This window comes from Phascolarctos cinereus, unplaced genomic scaffold, assembly GCF_003287225.1.
Source record: "Phascolarctos cinereus isolate Bilbo 61053 unplaced genomic scaffold, phaCin_HiC Scaffold_8;HRSCAF=390, whole genome shotgun sequence".
Lineage (NCBI taxonomy): Eukaryota > Metazoa > Chordata > Mammalia > Diprotodontia > Phascolarctidae > Phascolarctos > Phascolarctos cinereus.
Window position 1 is genome coordinate 3,974,474 of NW_027556291.1, and position 14,130 is coordinate 3,988,603.

Genomic DNA, 14,130 nt, shown 5'->3' on the forward strand with positions numbered 1-14,130 from the left:
CTAGAACCCAGGGCCCAAGAAGGGGAGACAATGAGCATCCAAGGATGTCAGAGCTGGAAGATGCCTTTACAGATGTGGAAACAGGCCCGGAGCAGGGGAAGGGACTTGGCCAGGGTCACACAGACAGCAGAGCTGGGATTCAAACACAGGTCCAGCTACACCTTGGCTGCCTCGAGAATGAGCAGTGCTTTCGAGAAGAGGCTGAGGCGGGGAGGGGCTGAGCCCCAGGGTGACCACAGCAGAGTCTTCCTGTAGTGAAAGAGCAGGAAAGAAAGTGGAGACAGATTGTAGAGGGCCTTGAATGCCAGGGTACCCTTAAGGCTTTGGCCTGAAGGCAGAGGGGGATGTGCCCAAAGGGGCATTTGGGGAAGAGGAATGTGCCAACATGCTTCCATCTCGCTGTGAAATGGCTTTGGGTGTTGGTAGAACAGGGGTCCAGGAGCCCAGGCAAAGGCTCTACTGCAGGCCAGCCAGGAGGAAGGGAAGAGAGGAGTGCCCACAGTCCCTTCTGCGTCCACTGCCACCACTGCGTACCTGGGCCTCCGTGTGCGCTTGGCCAAGAAGAATGTGCTGGGCCAGCCTCCTCTCCAGATCATGCTTTCCACCTGTTACCTCATTATGCCGTTTGGATAACAGGGGGGGGGGGCCATGCTCAGTGATCTCTGGCCCTGTGATTGCCTCTAGTGAGGCCCCCAGAGCTCACTTTCCCACTGGCATCTGAGAGGGTAGAAGCTCTGGGCTCTCCTGGGTGTGAGGGGAGGGGGGAGGGGTAGTGTACCCCAAGACCCCCTTTCCCCAGGCTACAGGCCGGCTAGGTTGGGATCCAGTAGAGAAGGCCGAGATCTGGCTGGAGAGTCGACTGCCAGAGATGGGAGAGAAGCCTGGGCCCAGGTGGAGGGGAGGACGTTGCTGCTGGGGCAGCCCAGTAGCCAGCACCTTATGCCCAGCCCAGCCTTGAGGCCTAGATTCTTTGTCCTCTCTGAGGCCCTGCTTTAGCCCCTCAAAAGAGGGTTTGAGCATCTCCTGTTAGATCTGGAAAGGCCCTTGGAAACCACTGAATCCACCCCCTTCTTTTATAAAAAAGGAAACTCAGGCCCTGGCAGGGGAGGGACTTCTCTAAGGTGTCAGAGCCAGAATTTGAACTCAGCATCCCTGACTCCAAAGCCTGCCCCTTGCTGCTGCTGTCTGGGCTGTGCTCATCCCCGCTGCAGTCCTGCCTGGCCTCCCAAGTGGCAGGGGCTGGCGTGGGCTCTTCACCCACTCCTCTAAGGCATCGCTGATTTCCTAGGACAGAGGTGCCCGAGAGAAACACCTGCCATGCTTCTTCAGCTGGCAGAGCTCAAGGTGTACCTGTTCTGAGAAGTGGCTAAGGGATGAGGCCTGGAGGCAGGAAGCGTCAATTCCAGTCTGGCCTCAGACACTGCTTAGCTGTGTTGACCTTGGGCAAGTCATTGAACATCTGTCTGTCTCAGTTCTCTCAGCTGTAAAATAAGGATCAGCACCTCCTTCCCAGCATTGCTGTGAGGATCATATAAGATCATGTTTGTAATAATAGCTAGCATTTATAGAGCACTTACTGTATACCTGGCACCATGCTGAGCACTCTACAGGACGGTGTTGTTATTATTGGCTGTTAGAGTTGTTCTTGTCGCTGCTGTTGTCTTTGGTAGCTTCCCAGCTGCTCTCAGTGCCTCTGTGGGCTCCGCTCACTCTAATGCCCCCCCAGGATGGACAGAGTGAAGGGTTCGAGTCCAGCCTTCGGGACTCCCCTTCAGGGTTCATGGACCTGAGACACTAGAGAGACAGAGACCCCCCAGAACGCCCAGCGGCTCCCAGCCTCAGGAAGCTGGTGGGGAATTTGCCTGGAGACCGAGCCAGGCTTCCTGCAGCTGTCGCCTCCTCCACCCTGCTCCTGCAGGGTCTCAGCCACCCATGTCTCCCTGGGCCTTGGCAGCTCAGGGCCTCCGTCCACACTTGGGAATGAATGGTTTGCTGTTGCTGTGTTCCCACATACAAACAAGCATCAAAAACAGCCATCTGCGAACTCGCCTGCTATTGCTGGCGGTCCCGAAAGGAGAATCTTTCCTTTCCTGAGATGGTCGCGGGGTGGCTGGCTGGCTTGCGGGCCCCCTTCTCATCTCCTTATTCCACAAGGAGATTGCAGGGCTCTCCAAACTGGGTTTTTTTCTGTGCCCTGTTGGCTTAACTGGCTTCCCCATGCCAGCCTCGCTGTGTAGACATGGCCCTGCGTATATCTGACTTCTTTATCTTGGCCGTTCCTTTCGGAGTGTAGGGAAAAGAAAGCAGGGCATGGAGGCTGGAAGCCCTGGGTTCAGACCCTACCTCTGATCCTTCCTAACTGTGGGCAAGTCACTGAACCTCTCCATGCCTCAGTTTCCCCATCTATAAGATGGAGTTAGCATGACGTGGACTAGGTCTACCATAGCATGATCGTGAGGCTCAAAGCAGATAGCAGCTGCAGAGTCCTCTGTGGGATAAAAACACCTCTATGGGCCTGAGTCAAACCAAAGCCAGCCTCCAAGGCCCAGTCATGCTGGGGGATGTGGGTCAGAGCTAACAGGAAGGCTGTGGCCAAGCAAGTTGGCCAGCCCCTTTCCTCATGGGCCTAGAGACAGCATAGCGTAGTAGCTAGGGCATAGGGCAGGGAGTCGGGAGGCCCCAGGTTCAAATCTGGCCTCAGATACTACTGGTAGCATGACTCTGGACCAGTCACTTCATCTCTGCCTTTGGTTCCTCATTGGCAACGTAGAAGAAGGGTGGACTCGGTGGCATTTGAGGTCTCTTGCAGCTCTAAATCTGTGACCCCAGTGACTCTGTAAGCATGGGACACTGTGAGAGGGAGTTGGAAGGATGGGAGATATCCCATACCCTCCGCATCACCCCCCCCCAAGCCCTGGGCTCAGCAAGAGGAAAAGGATGCAAAATCCTGGCCCAGAAGGGCCTTTCGTGGTCTCCAATAGAAGCAGCTCCCTACAGGCCACGTGTGGATTTAGAGAACCACAAATTACCATTATTTAGGCTGGGTTTTATTTTTATTGATTTTGTTAAACCTTTCCCAATGACGTTACAGGTTCAGCACTGGAGTTTTCTGGGCTTCTAGTTTGACATCTCTGACCTAGGCCAAGCCCCTCATTGTACAGATGGGGAAACTGATGCCCAGCACAGGGAAGTGACTTGTATAAGGTCACACCGATAGGAATGGCAGTTGTTCCATTCAAACTCAGGCCTCTCTCCTGATTTTACAGTCTTTTTGTTGGACAATTTATCCTTCCAGGGGAGGAGGAGTCTTGGTCTCTGGCCACTCCCAGTTTTTGGTATTAAAATGCCCTCTAGACCTCAGTTTCCTCTCTAATGTTAAAGGGCCACATAAGGATCGGTTGAAGTGCCTGGGAAGATGGGGCAAGGAGGGGGAGGGGGGACATGTGCCAAGTGCTCCCTGGCCTCCATCTCATTCGATTCTCATTAGCACTGGGAGGATTCTTATCTCTTATCATTCCCATTTTACAGATAGAAAATGAAGGCTGAGGAAGTGAAGTGACTTGCCTAGGACCACACAGCTAGTCAGAGGCAGGGTTGGAAGCCCAAGTCCACTCCCAACACCAAGTGTTTTGGCCCAGCCCCAGGTCTCCTGGGTGGAGTCTTCCTAAGTGCTGATTCTCTCTGTCCCAGATTCCCACAAGCCCCTCCTGTCACCTCCCCATCCCCAGGTTGGCCTCCTCTGCCATCAGGCTCTTGACATCTCAGGCCTCGAATCAGGCGCTGCCCAGGCTGCTGGGCCCCCTTCCTTCCCTAGCAGCTGAGACACCACCATACTCATCACTCCCTGGGACCTTGGGCTCACTGCTTAGGAGAAGGCCAAGCAAGCAGCTCCGTGAATACCACCATTTTTCCAGGCTGTCCTTGTCAGAACATGCTCAGGAAGCTAAATGACTGGGCTCAGCTTGTCTGGGCCAACACACTGGCTGGTCTCCTGGCTGTAGGGGCTGCGGGTACCTCTTCCAGACTGTTCCCATGACCCCCTCCCCCATGGGGATGGAAAGGAGTCATGGGGAAACTGACCCAGGATGGCATCCAGTCTGGGTTCCTGAGGAGGCAGAGGGTCCGAGCCCCAAAAGAAGATGTGTGCTCCAGTGGAAAGGGCACTGACTCTGAAGGCTTGCTTGGGACCTGCTACTGCCTACTGGTGTGACCTTGGCCAAGTCACTTCCCTTGGCCTCTCTGTCAACCTCTGGCTCCTGCCCTGTAAGTAAGGAGGCGAGATGACCTTTGAGGTCCCTCCCAGCTTCCAAATCTCATCAGAGCCCTCTTGTGACCTCGAATTGCCTATGCTTCCTTCATCTGTTAAATGGTCACCATTATTATCTATGGTATTAGCTTAACCTACCTGCCTCGCTCAGAGGCAAGGAGGCCCAGTGGTCGTAGAGCCCCTTGTAAGCCTTCAAGGCTGGAGAAACAAAAGCCATCTGGTGATGTGTGGCTGAAGGGCAGATGACTTTTAACAAGCCAGCCCAGCCAAAGAGACAGTGGAGTGGAGTCAGGAAGGCCTGAGTTCAGTTTCTGCCTTACACAGACTCTAACTATGTGTTCCGGGGCAAGTCATTGATCTTCAGCCCCAGCTTCCTCACCTGGAAAATGAGCATTATAAGAAGTCCTAGGTCCCAGGGTTTACACAAAGCTCCAGAGAGAAGGCTTGGGTGGGATTTAGGCTCAGGTAGAGGCCTGGCTCTCTGCCCCTGGCAGGCACCAGACTGTGCTATGTATACCCTGGACTTAGAGGGAGGGTGGGCAGCGACTTGGGAGGAAGCCATTCTTGGGGCTGAGCCACAGGCAGCAGTGATGATCTCCGTGGCCCCGTTATCTTGGCCTGACCTTACAAGGTGTGGCTATTTGGTGGGTTGGGCAGCAGGGCCTTTGCTGATCTGGCACCTTGGCAAAACTAGGCTCTCCCCTGGTGCCACCCATGGACCCTAGGCTTTCATTCTGCCCAGGAAGAAACTGGGCAGGGGGTGCCCAAGGCCACACCCATAGAAAGCGGGACAGCAAGGATTCCAAGCCAGCTTCTCAAACTGCAGAGCAGTCCTTTCCCAGTCTCCTTTTCCAAGCTATATATTTTCCGCCCTCTAAAGTGGGAGGGAATTCTGCCGCCCTGTGGCCCACTCCTGAGCCCTCCTCACCCTCCCCCAGTCTTCTGTGGGCCTCCCCCACCCTTAGTAAGAAGCTCACATGCAGCAGCCAGCCCTGCAGTCAGTGGGGGAGGGTGGGCAGGCAGGCAGGCAGCTTGTGTGGCCCACCCTGCCCTTGTAATAGCGTAGAGCCAATTTTTGATGTAACAGCACTGAGCAACCTCCGCTCTCTTCCGGGCCCGTGTCATCTGTCAGATGGGTGAACACTTGATCTCTGGGCACCCAGGATGGGTGTTGCCCTTGACTAATGGGCCAAAGTTAAAGAAGGTTGACAGGATTTCTTTGTCAAGATTTGACCCCAACCTACCCATCAGAATGTCAGGAATACAAGATAATCTAAAGGAGTGGCCTGGCAGAGAGAGAGACAGAGACAGAGACAGAGACAGAAGGAGAGAGAGACACACACACACAGAAAGAGAGAGAGAGATGGGAGGAAAGGAGGGAGGAAGAGGGAGGGAAGAAGAGAGAGGGAGAGAGAGAAAGACAGAAGGGGGGAGAGGAAATTCTGGCAATGGAGAGGAGAGGCAGAGAAAGGATGCAGAAGCTCAGTTCTTCTGGAAGGCTGAGAAATCTTTGGGCCCTCGTCCCTCTCTTCTCTCCTCCGTCTTCTCATCACCTGTTCATAATGAAAGACAGCTGAGATGGAATAGAGTCCGGATGACCTGGGTTCAAGAGCCACCTGTGATGTCTGCCCAGATGTGTGACCATGGGCAAGTCCCTTTTCCTGAGCCTCGAGCCACTCTCTAAGATTTAATAACTAACAGGGGGCCCTGGCACATTGTGGAGAAGGCTGCCACTGCTGCTCACTTGCTGATCTGGGGAGGGTGAGGAAGGAGGAGAGGGAAGATGTGTGGCTCCTGGTTCCACTGCTGTGGGCAAGGGGACTCAGCTCAGAAAATGGGTTCAGCGCTGAGGAGATGCAAAGAAAGGCAGGTGACGGCCCTGCCACCACCACCACTACCCCCCCCCCCCCCCCGTCCCAGGAGCTTCCAGTCTAAGGGCCATGGAAGGCAGAGTGTCAAGGAGCACCTGAGGGAAGGCTAGTTGCAGAAGCTGGGGGGGGGGTGCAATTAGTGGGCACTTGAGGGAAGCCGGGAGATGGAGAGGAGGAAGGAGAGAGAGTTCTAAGCATGGGGGTTGCCAGATTAGAGAGATAGCATATCTTGGCTGGGAAACACCAGGATGCCCATGTCCCTAGATTGAAGAGAACATGATGGGGGCAGGAAGAGTACATGGTCAGACTGGAGCTTTAGGAAGATCACAACAGTAGCCAAGTAGAGTCAGGAGAAACGTTGTTACATAGCCCAGGAGGGAGGCAATGAGGGTGCATCAGGGTGGTTACAGTGTCAAAGGAGATAAGGGGGCATATCCAGGGTGTCCCAAAACTCTTAGGGCCACTCTGTACAAGAAATATTATGAAGGTAGAAATGAAAGGACTAGGCCCCAGATTGGCTATGTGAGGAAGAGAGGATGAGACAGGGGTGAGGGCCTAGGTGACATGGGAAGGTGGCAGTGCCCTCAAAGGTAAGAATGTTCAGAAGAGGAGAAGGCTTGGGGCAGGGGGCAGAGGCAGGAGATGATGAGCTCTGCCTGGGACATGCCTGTGTCTGAAAGGCCAATGATGCATCATGGGAGAGGTGGCTCTGGAAGTCACTGCGTAGTGAGGAGCCTTGAAGCTATGGGAGCTGACAGCCAAGTGAGAGTGTTGAGCAGAGAGAGATGTCGGGGGGCTGTGAACTTACCCCTTTAATCTTGGTTTCATCTGTCCTTTGGTTTCCTTGTAACAAGCTCTCCGAGTCCCTGCATTTAACCCGTCATTCGGAGCAGAGCTCCATGTCATCCAGCAAGTTCACCTAAGGCCTGGTAGGGCCTACGTGGCGTCCACGCAGCATTTTCTAGAAGCGCAGGGGCCTCTCTTGTTTTGCAGCATTTTCAGCTGACGTCGGATCACTTCTCCAGCACTCACAACTGGTACACGTGCTCTCATGCCCGCCCCACCTTCTGCAATGTCTGCCGGGAAGCCCTCTCAGGGGTCACCTCCCATGGCCTGTCCTGTGAAGGTACTCAGTACCCGCCCGCTTGACTTGGGGGATGGGGTGTGAAGGGCATCCCTGAGCAGTGCAGAAGTCATTTAGGGTGAAGGCCGCTCCATCCAGCCGCTTCATCTTCCTCAGAAGTGAAGGCCGAAGCCTGAGGTCCCAGGGGCCAAAGGGGCAGAGCCAAGATTGGTGCTTACTGCTGGCCTCCACATGCAGCTGAAGCAGGAGGTTGGGGGATGGGGGGTACAATCCCAGTCCCTGCAATACAAAATCCTTTCATATTTTCAGCCTCTCACCGAGTGACTATGGATTTCATTGGCCTCCCTGAGGATGCTGGGCTCATAGCAGTTTGCATTGTATCTACTAGCAGCTGGGGTGAGGGATGAAAGGGGAGGATATCCCTCCTTTCCCATCGCTGTCCCCCACTCACACATTCTCTGGCTTCTCCCATAGTGTGTAAATTCAAAGTTCACAAACGGTGTGCTGTGCGAGCCAGCTCCACCTGCAAATGGACCACCCTGGCCACCATAGGCAATGAGATCATTGAGGACGAAGATGGAGTAAGTACAGACAGTAGCCATCCCACATTGGCTAGGCCCCTCCATAGCAGGGAACAGCTAGCATGAGGCAGCCTAGGGCCAGGGCTGGGCCTCCCACAGCCTGCTCTTGAGCCTCAGCGGCTCATTGCCCTGCCTGTTGGCCCTAGCTTGCCAACCTCCTCAGCCCAGAGGTGGGGGCCCCCGTAGTAGGCCTCCAGCCACTGCCTTCTCCCCACCTTGGCCTGTTGTGCTCGGACTCTGGGGGAGCAGGGCCTTGTCGGAGGCCTGCCACTTTGGGGAGGTGGGTCCTGTGCTTCCTTCCTTACCTCACATCCTCAGTTTTGTATTCTGTTTTTCCTGTGCAGGTGGCAATGCCCCATCAGTGGCTGGAAGGGAACTTGCCCGTCAATGCCCGCTGTGCCTCATGTGACCGCATGTGTGGCAGTGTCCGGAGGCTACAGGATTACAAATGCCTCTGGTGTAAGGCCATTGTAAGGCTCAATTTGATCCTCCTGGGGTCACTGATTGGAGTAGGCTGGGTGGCCGTGTGGCCACAGAATGGCCCTCGGGCTCTTTGTACAAACCCCCATCCCCCATCTCAATGTAGTTGTCAAACTCAGGGTCAGAGGTCAAGTGTGAGAGCTGGACGGGATGTTAGAGGCCTTCTGGCTCAATCTCCTCATTTTACAAGGGTAGAAACTGAGGCCCAGAGAAGTTGACTGTTCCACCCAAGGTCGGACAGGTAGTGGCAGAACCAGGATTCAAGGCCACGAAGCCAACAGTGTTTTCACTGCCCTACAGTTGGATCAGGGTTTTCTAGACTGGAACTACGGGGAAAAGGCTGACACCTTCTTTCCTGCTGGTTCGGAGGCAAATGGTAGGTGAAAGTGGCAGCCTCTTGGCAAAACATGGCCCTCCATCAGCTACCATCTGGGACCTCCCACTTTTGTCCCCTCAGACTTGGAGGCTTTCAGAAGCTTCTGGAGGGGGCAGTGTCATTTACTAGCTAGACTGCTGGACAGAGTCAGCAAGACCTGAGTGCAAATCCTGGGTGCCCAGGAATATGACCCCAGGCAAGTCACTTGACCTCTCTGAGACTCAGTTTCCTTATCTGTAAAATGGGGAACATAATAGCACCTACCTCCCAGAGTCACTGTCAGTGAAGATAACAGTAAAGTGCTTCGTGCCATAGAAATGTGAATGGTGAGGATATCCCTGGAGAGGGAGGTTGGAAGATCAGACCCAAAGACCCTCAAACCCAACTTGAAGAGTCAGCAGTAGGGGAACCTTCTCCCAGCACAAATCCCTCACCCTTCTCTTTCTCTGTCTCTCTCTCTCTCTTTGTCTCTCTCTCTCTCTCTCTCTCTGTCTCTCTCTCCTCTCCCCCTCATATACTCTCTATCCCTCACTTTCTCTTTCTCTCCCTGTCTCTCTCTCTGTCTGTCTCTCTCCTCTCTCTCTCTCTCTCTCCCTCTCTGTCTCTGTCTTTCTCTCACTGTGTCTCTGTCTCTCTGTCTGTCTGTGTCTCACTCCTCCTCTCTGTCTCTGTCTCTCTCTCCCTCCCTCCCTCTCTGCCTCTCTCTGTCTCTCTCTGTCTCTCTCTCCCTCCCTCCCTCCCTCTCTGCCTCTCTCTTTCTCTCTCCCCCCTCCCTCTTTCTGTCTCTCCCTCTGTCTCTGTCTTTCTCTCACTCTCTGTGTGTCTGTCTCTCTCTCTCTGTCTGTCTGTCTCGCTCCTTCTCCTCTCTGTCTCTCTCTCCCTCCCTCTTTTTTTCTCTCTCTCCCCCTCTCCTTTCTCTCTGTCTCTCTCCCCCTGTCTCTCTCTTTCTCTGTCTCTTTTTGTCTCTCTGTCTCTGTCTCTCTCTCTCTATTTCTCTGTCTCTGCCTCTCATCATTTTAGATTCATGGTACCTGCAGAGACCAATTTTCTAAGAAATGCCCCCTGGGACAGTACAGAGTATCTATTCTCCCACCGACAGTTCTGAACTGCATGGACTCGGATGGTGAGTAGCCAAGAGGCCTCCCCTTTAACCAGGAAGGAACTGAACGCCCAAAATATGGGGAGGGAGGTGCTTGGACGAGGGGCTGATGGCCCTCCCTTGCCTTCTAGTTAGAGCATGGGGTAAGTACCAAGAGCCCCCAAGGCCCCCAATATTGGCATTGATGTTGAAGAATCGCCTCAGTTTCCCTATAATTCTTGATTGAGAGGGCTGTGGGCACTTCTGGCTGGAAGGCAAATGCCCTGGAAACCTCAGAAATACAAGAGGAACTGGAGTGACTCCTGAAGGCCACACTCCTCCCTCCCTCCCTCGGGGGATCTTGGCCCACCACTAACCAGGCAGGGTAAGGGAAGAGGGTGATTTCACGGCACCCCCACAGAGCAGGGGGCTCTCGGTGCCCTTCGTTGCCCCTGGCTGGGGGCAGCAGGCTCAGCTCCCTTCTCGGCAGTCCCTGGAGCATTGTTTCTCAGTTACCCGACTTGGCTCTGACCCTCACCGTTCCCAGACAGAAGAGCACATTAATGGCTTTCTGCTAAACATGGGCTAATCCACAGGCTAATTCACTCTGTCTAGGGCGTCCTTCCAAAATCCAGGGCGATTGATTCTTTCCCTTGTTTAAGAAAGCTAAGTTTTGCCTGACTAGGTAAAGAGCCAGAAAGCAGGAGGGACTTGCCTAAAGGCCTAAATGGAGTCTCTTTGAGATGTACCAAAGCATTTATTGAGCACCTGCTGTGTGCTGTGTCCTGGGAATGCCAAGATGTGCCAACCCAGGCTGTGCCTTATCAGAGTCAAGGGTCTAGCTGGGGAGAACGTTCAGATGCAGAAAGGTGCCCACCTGAATGAGATTAGGCTTTGCCGAGAGTCAAGTGAGCTCTACTGAATCCGAGGCTTCTGAGCACAAGGGCCTACCTGGACGAAAGCCTGCCTGAGTGAGACTCGCCTGGCAGGGCCATATGGTGCGTGGCAGGGATCAGCACAAAGATAGGAGGGAGACTGAGTTGCTTGGCAGTGATGCTTGTGAAAAACATCGGCTTAGTCCTGGAGAACCGTCGAGTCAATTCAATGAGGTTTTCTTAAGTTCCTACTATGTGCCCAGCACTGGGCTAAGCACTGAGGCAAGTGACAGTCCCTGCCCTCAAGGAGCACCCAGTCTAGGTGGGGGGGAGATGACATGCAAACATCTGGGTACAAACGAGCCATATGATACAGTCAACAGAGGAGGGGACGTTTTAGCTGGGACTGGAAGGGAGCCAGAGAGGGAAACCACAACGCTGACCTAATGCTGTGAAACCTAGAGGGGAAGTGAGGCGACAGCCTAATGTGGAAGCCACAACCAAACCCAACTGGGCTCTCCCAGTGCAGGAATGTGTTGGCTTCTAGAACCTCCCCACAGGGGAGGTGGCCAGTCTGTAAAGGAGGCTCATTCATTCATTCATTCATTCATTCATTCGTAGTAGAGACTCTAGAGTAGGCCCAGGTGGGCCTAGGCAGCCCCTGGAGATGCTGGGATTCTCTGCTGGATTAGAAAGGAAAGAGCCTGGAGGCAAATGCAGAGCTCCAGTTGAGACCTTCAGGGCAACAGAGGCAACAGAGAGAGACAAAAGGGTACATTGGAGAAACAGAAAGTGGAAGAAAAGATCTTGTGGCCTGGGGGGCCCATGCTGCAGATGAGAGCTCTTAACAGACAGAAGGAAGTTCCGAGGGGGAGCTAAAGCTGGGAAGTCTGCTTTTAGGCATGTAGCCTAGAGGCCAGAGTTATAGACTTGGGAATGGCCCTTGTAGACAGGCTATCTGGGACACTGAGAGTAGATGGGATCTCTGGAGGACATACTATATCTCGCTGCCAAGGCCCAAGAGTGAAGGCTTTGGCCTTCATGTAGGGGATGGCAGACCCTGCAGCACAGGAGGAGAAATCCAAGGAGTAGGAAGGGAGCAGAGCAAGAGTGTCCAGGAATTCAAGGGGGAGCAAAGTAGTGGACAGCAGCATCTAAGTCAGCCTGGAAGCTAAGGAGGCTGAGGCCTGAGGCAAGGCCAACAGATCTGGCCTTTAGGAGGCTGTCAGGAATCTTCAGGGGAGCAGTTTCAATAACGTAGTGGGGAGAGAAGCCAGATCACCAGGGATGAAGGAGAGAGTAAAGGCAACAAAAAAGAGAGGGGACAGAGATCAAGAAAGGAGAGAGGGGGAGAGAGACAGAGGGAGAGAAAGGAAGGGAAGAAGATAGAGTGACAGAGAGAAACGGGGGAAGGAGAGAGAGAGAGAGACAGAGAAGGGGGAAAGAGCAAAATGGGGGGAAGGAGACAGAGAAAGGCAAGAGGGAGAGAGACATTGGGAGAGAAAGGAAAGGAAGGAGACGAAGTAACAGAGAGAAACAGAGTGGGGAAGGAGACAGAGAGACAGAGAAACAGAGAAGGAATGGGAGAGAGAGACAGAAAGGCAAGATGAGGAGAGAGACATTGGGAAAGAAAGGAAGGGAAGGAGATAGAGTAACAAAAACAGGGGGGAGGGAGACGAAGGGAAGGAAGGAGACAGAAAGGGAGGGGGAGAGAGAAAGAATGGTATCTAGGGGAGAGACCAGGGTCCAAGGAAGACGTTTTATTTGTGTATTTTGTTGTTTATTATTATTATTTTATGACAGGAGAGCTGTGAACATGTTTGGAGATAGATGAGAAAGGGATCCTGCAGGGAATGGTGATGGGGTGGGGGATGATAGGAGAACTTCGGGAGGCTCTGATTCCCAGGCTCAGTGGGCGGGTCTCGGCTTCCTAGGTTCTGTCAGTCCCAGGGCCCCGCCTCCCCTTACTCTCTGGCTCCATCTGGCCCTGCTGATCTCCATATGCTCCCTTTTCTGCTTCCTTCTTTGCTCTCCACGATCTTGCTGCTTCTGCCTTCTAGTTGTTCAGCTGCTCTTCCATTAGTCATGGAGGGGGCAGGAACTCAGTTAACAAGACCAGAAGTACCTGTTAAAGCCCCCTAAAAATAGTGGTGGTCTTTTTTTAATTATTATTATTTTAAAGCCATCTACTTGCCACTGACACGCTAGGACCAAGCTAAAGCCAGAATCCCACGCCCTGGTGAATTTCATTCCGTGTGTGGTCAGTTTCACTTTCTCTGGCTGGGGGAGCAGCGATCCCTGCCCACTTATTTCCCTGTTTATTCTCCAATATTCTATTTTAGCCAGCTCTGCCACACAGGATTCCCAAGGGGAGAGCCTAGCTCATTGACTCAGAAATCACCCCCCCCACTGAGGCTCGCTGCCCAGCTAGGACCCAAGTGTGTCTGCTCCCCACAATAACTGTCCATGGCAGAGGACAGAGGAGAGAAATATAGACAGGTGGCCTCTTCCCCTTATGTCAGAGGCCAGAACGGAGCAGGGATTCCAGCAGACCCTAAAGCCCAGCATGAGGGCTATTAGCACGGAGAACGCGCACACTGCACATTCACTGGCTGGCAGGCCCCCTTCTCACATCCTCCTCACACCTGCTCTAAACCACCTGGATGCGTCCATATGCAGAGCTGCCTACTCACATAATACACTTAGCCCCAGAAGCACCCCACAGCCCCGAGCACATAGAAGCACATACATAGAGATGTACATACACAGATGTAGTAACACATAGATGGATGGAGAAATGCATCGACAAAACGCTCCTTCTAGGTCCAGCTCACAGTTCTCCCCACCCACACAGACACTGGGAAGTTGGCCATTGGGTGTCTAGCTCCATTCCCCTCCTCCAAGTGCCCACTCGGCTGTCCATGGTGCTGGAGTCTGAGAAGCTCACTGCAGCTGGGGTGGCTGTCCCAGGCCAGGGACGCTCCTCCACCCTTGGATCCGATCAGGGAAGTGGGCAAGACGGCTGCTAAGACTGGCGGCTGGTTGGGTAGAAGGGTGGACAGTAATGAGTGCTAAGAGAAGATTCCTTCCTTATCTCCTATTGAACCTTAGAGAGGAGGTGAGCCCTAAGAGCTTTCCTAAGCTAAGAGCTGGGTCTCCCTGCCTTGCCCCTTTGCCCGCTTCTGCCACCCCCAGGACCATGAGGCCCTGCTTCTGCCTCGCCCCCAAAGGGCTCTGATTTGAGCCTTTCCTGATAAATATGAGCAGACAGTGAATTACACCCTGGACACAGTGGGCCATTCTGTAGCTGGTGGCCTTAGTGATGGGGTTCCAGGCTCTCTAGAGGTGGGGTGGGGGAACCTGGCTCTGAAAAGAGCCTCCTGCTTATGGCTCCTTGCATCCCCCCAGGCCTCTGCCACTTGCAAAGATAGCCCTGCTGGCTGCCAACAGCATTCCTCAATCTTTCGAAGCAGTGCCTTTCCTCCACAGTTGTGGCCATATCAGCCCTGCCAGGACTT

General features: G+C 53.8%; 1 protein-coding gene across 1 annotated transcript in view; it reads left to right on the plus strand.

Annotated features, from left to right (window-relative positions):
- The window catches only part of LOC110202674 (diacylglycerol kinase eta-like), a 153,944-nt gene that overhangs the window by 104,046 nt on the left and 35,768 nt on the right, over positions 1-14,130 (plus strand). The window contains 4 exon segments of the mRNA XM_078147905.1: positions 7,132-7,264; positions 7,697-7,803; positions 8,148-8,273; positions 9,680-9,782. Coding sequence (XP_078004031.1) covers positions 7,132-7,264; positions 7,697-7,803; positions 8,148-8,273; positions 9,680-9,782 — 469 coding nt within the window.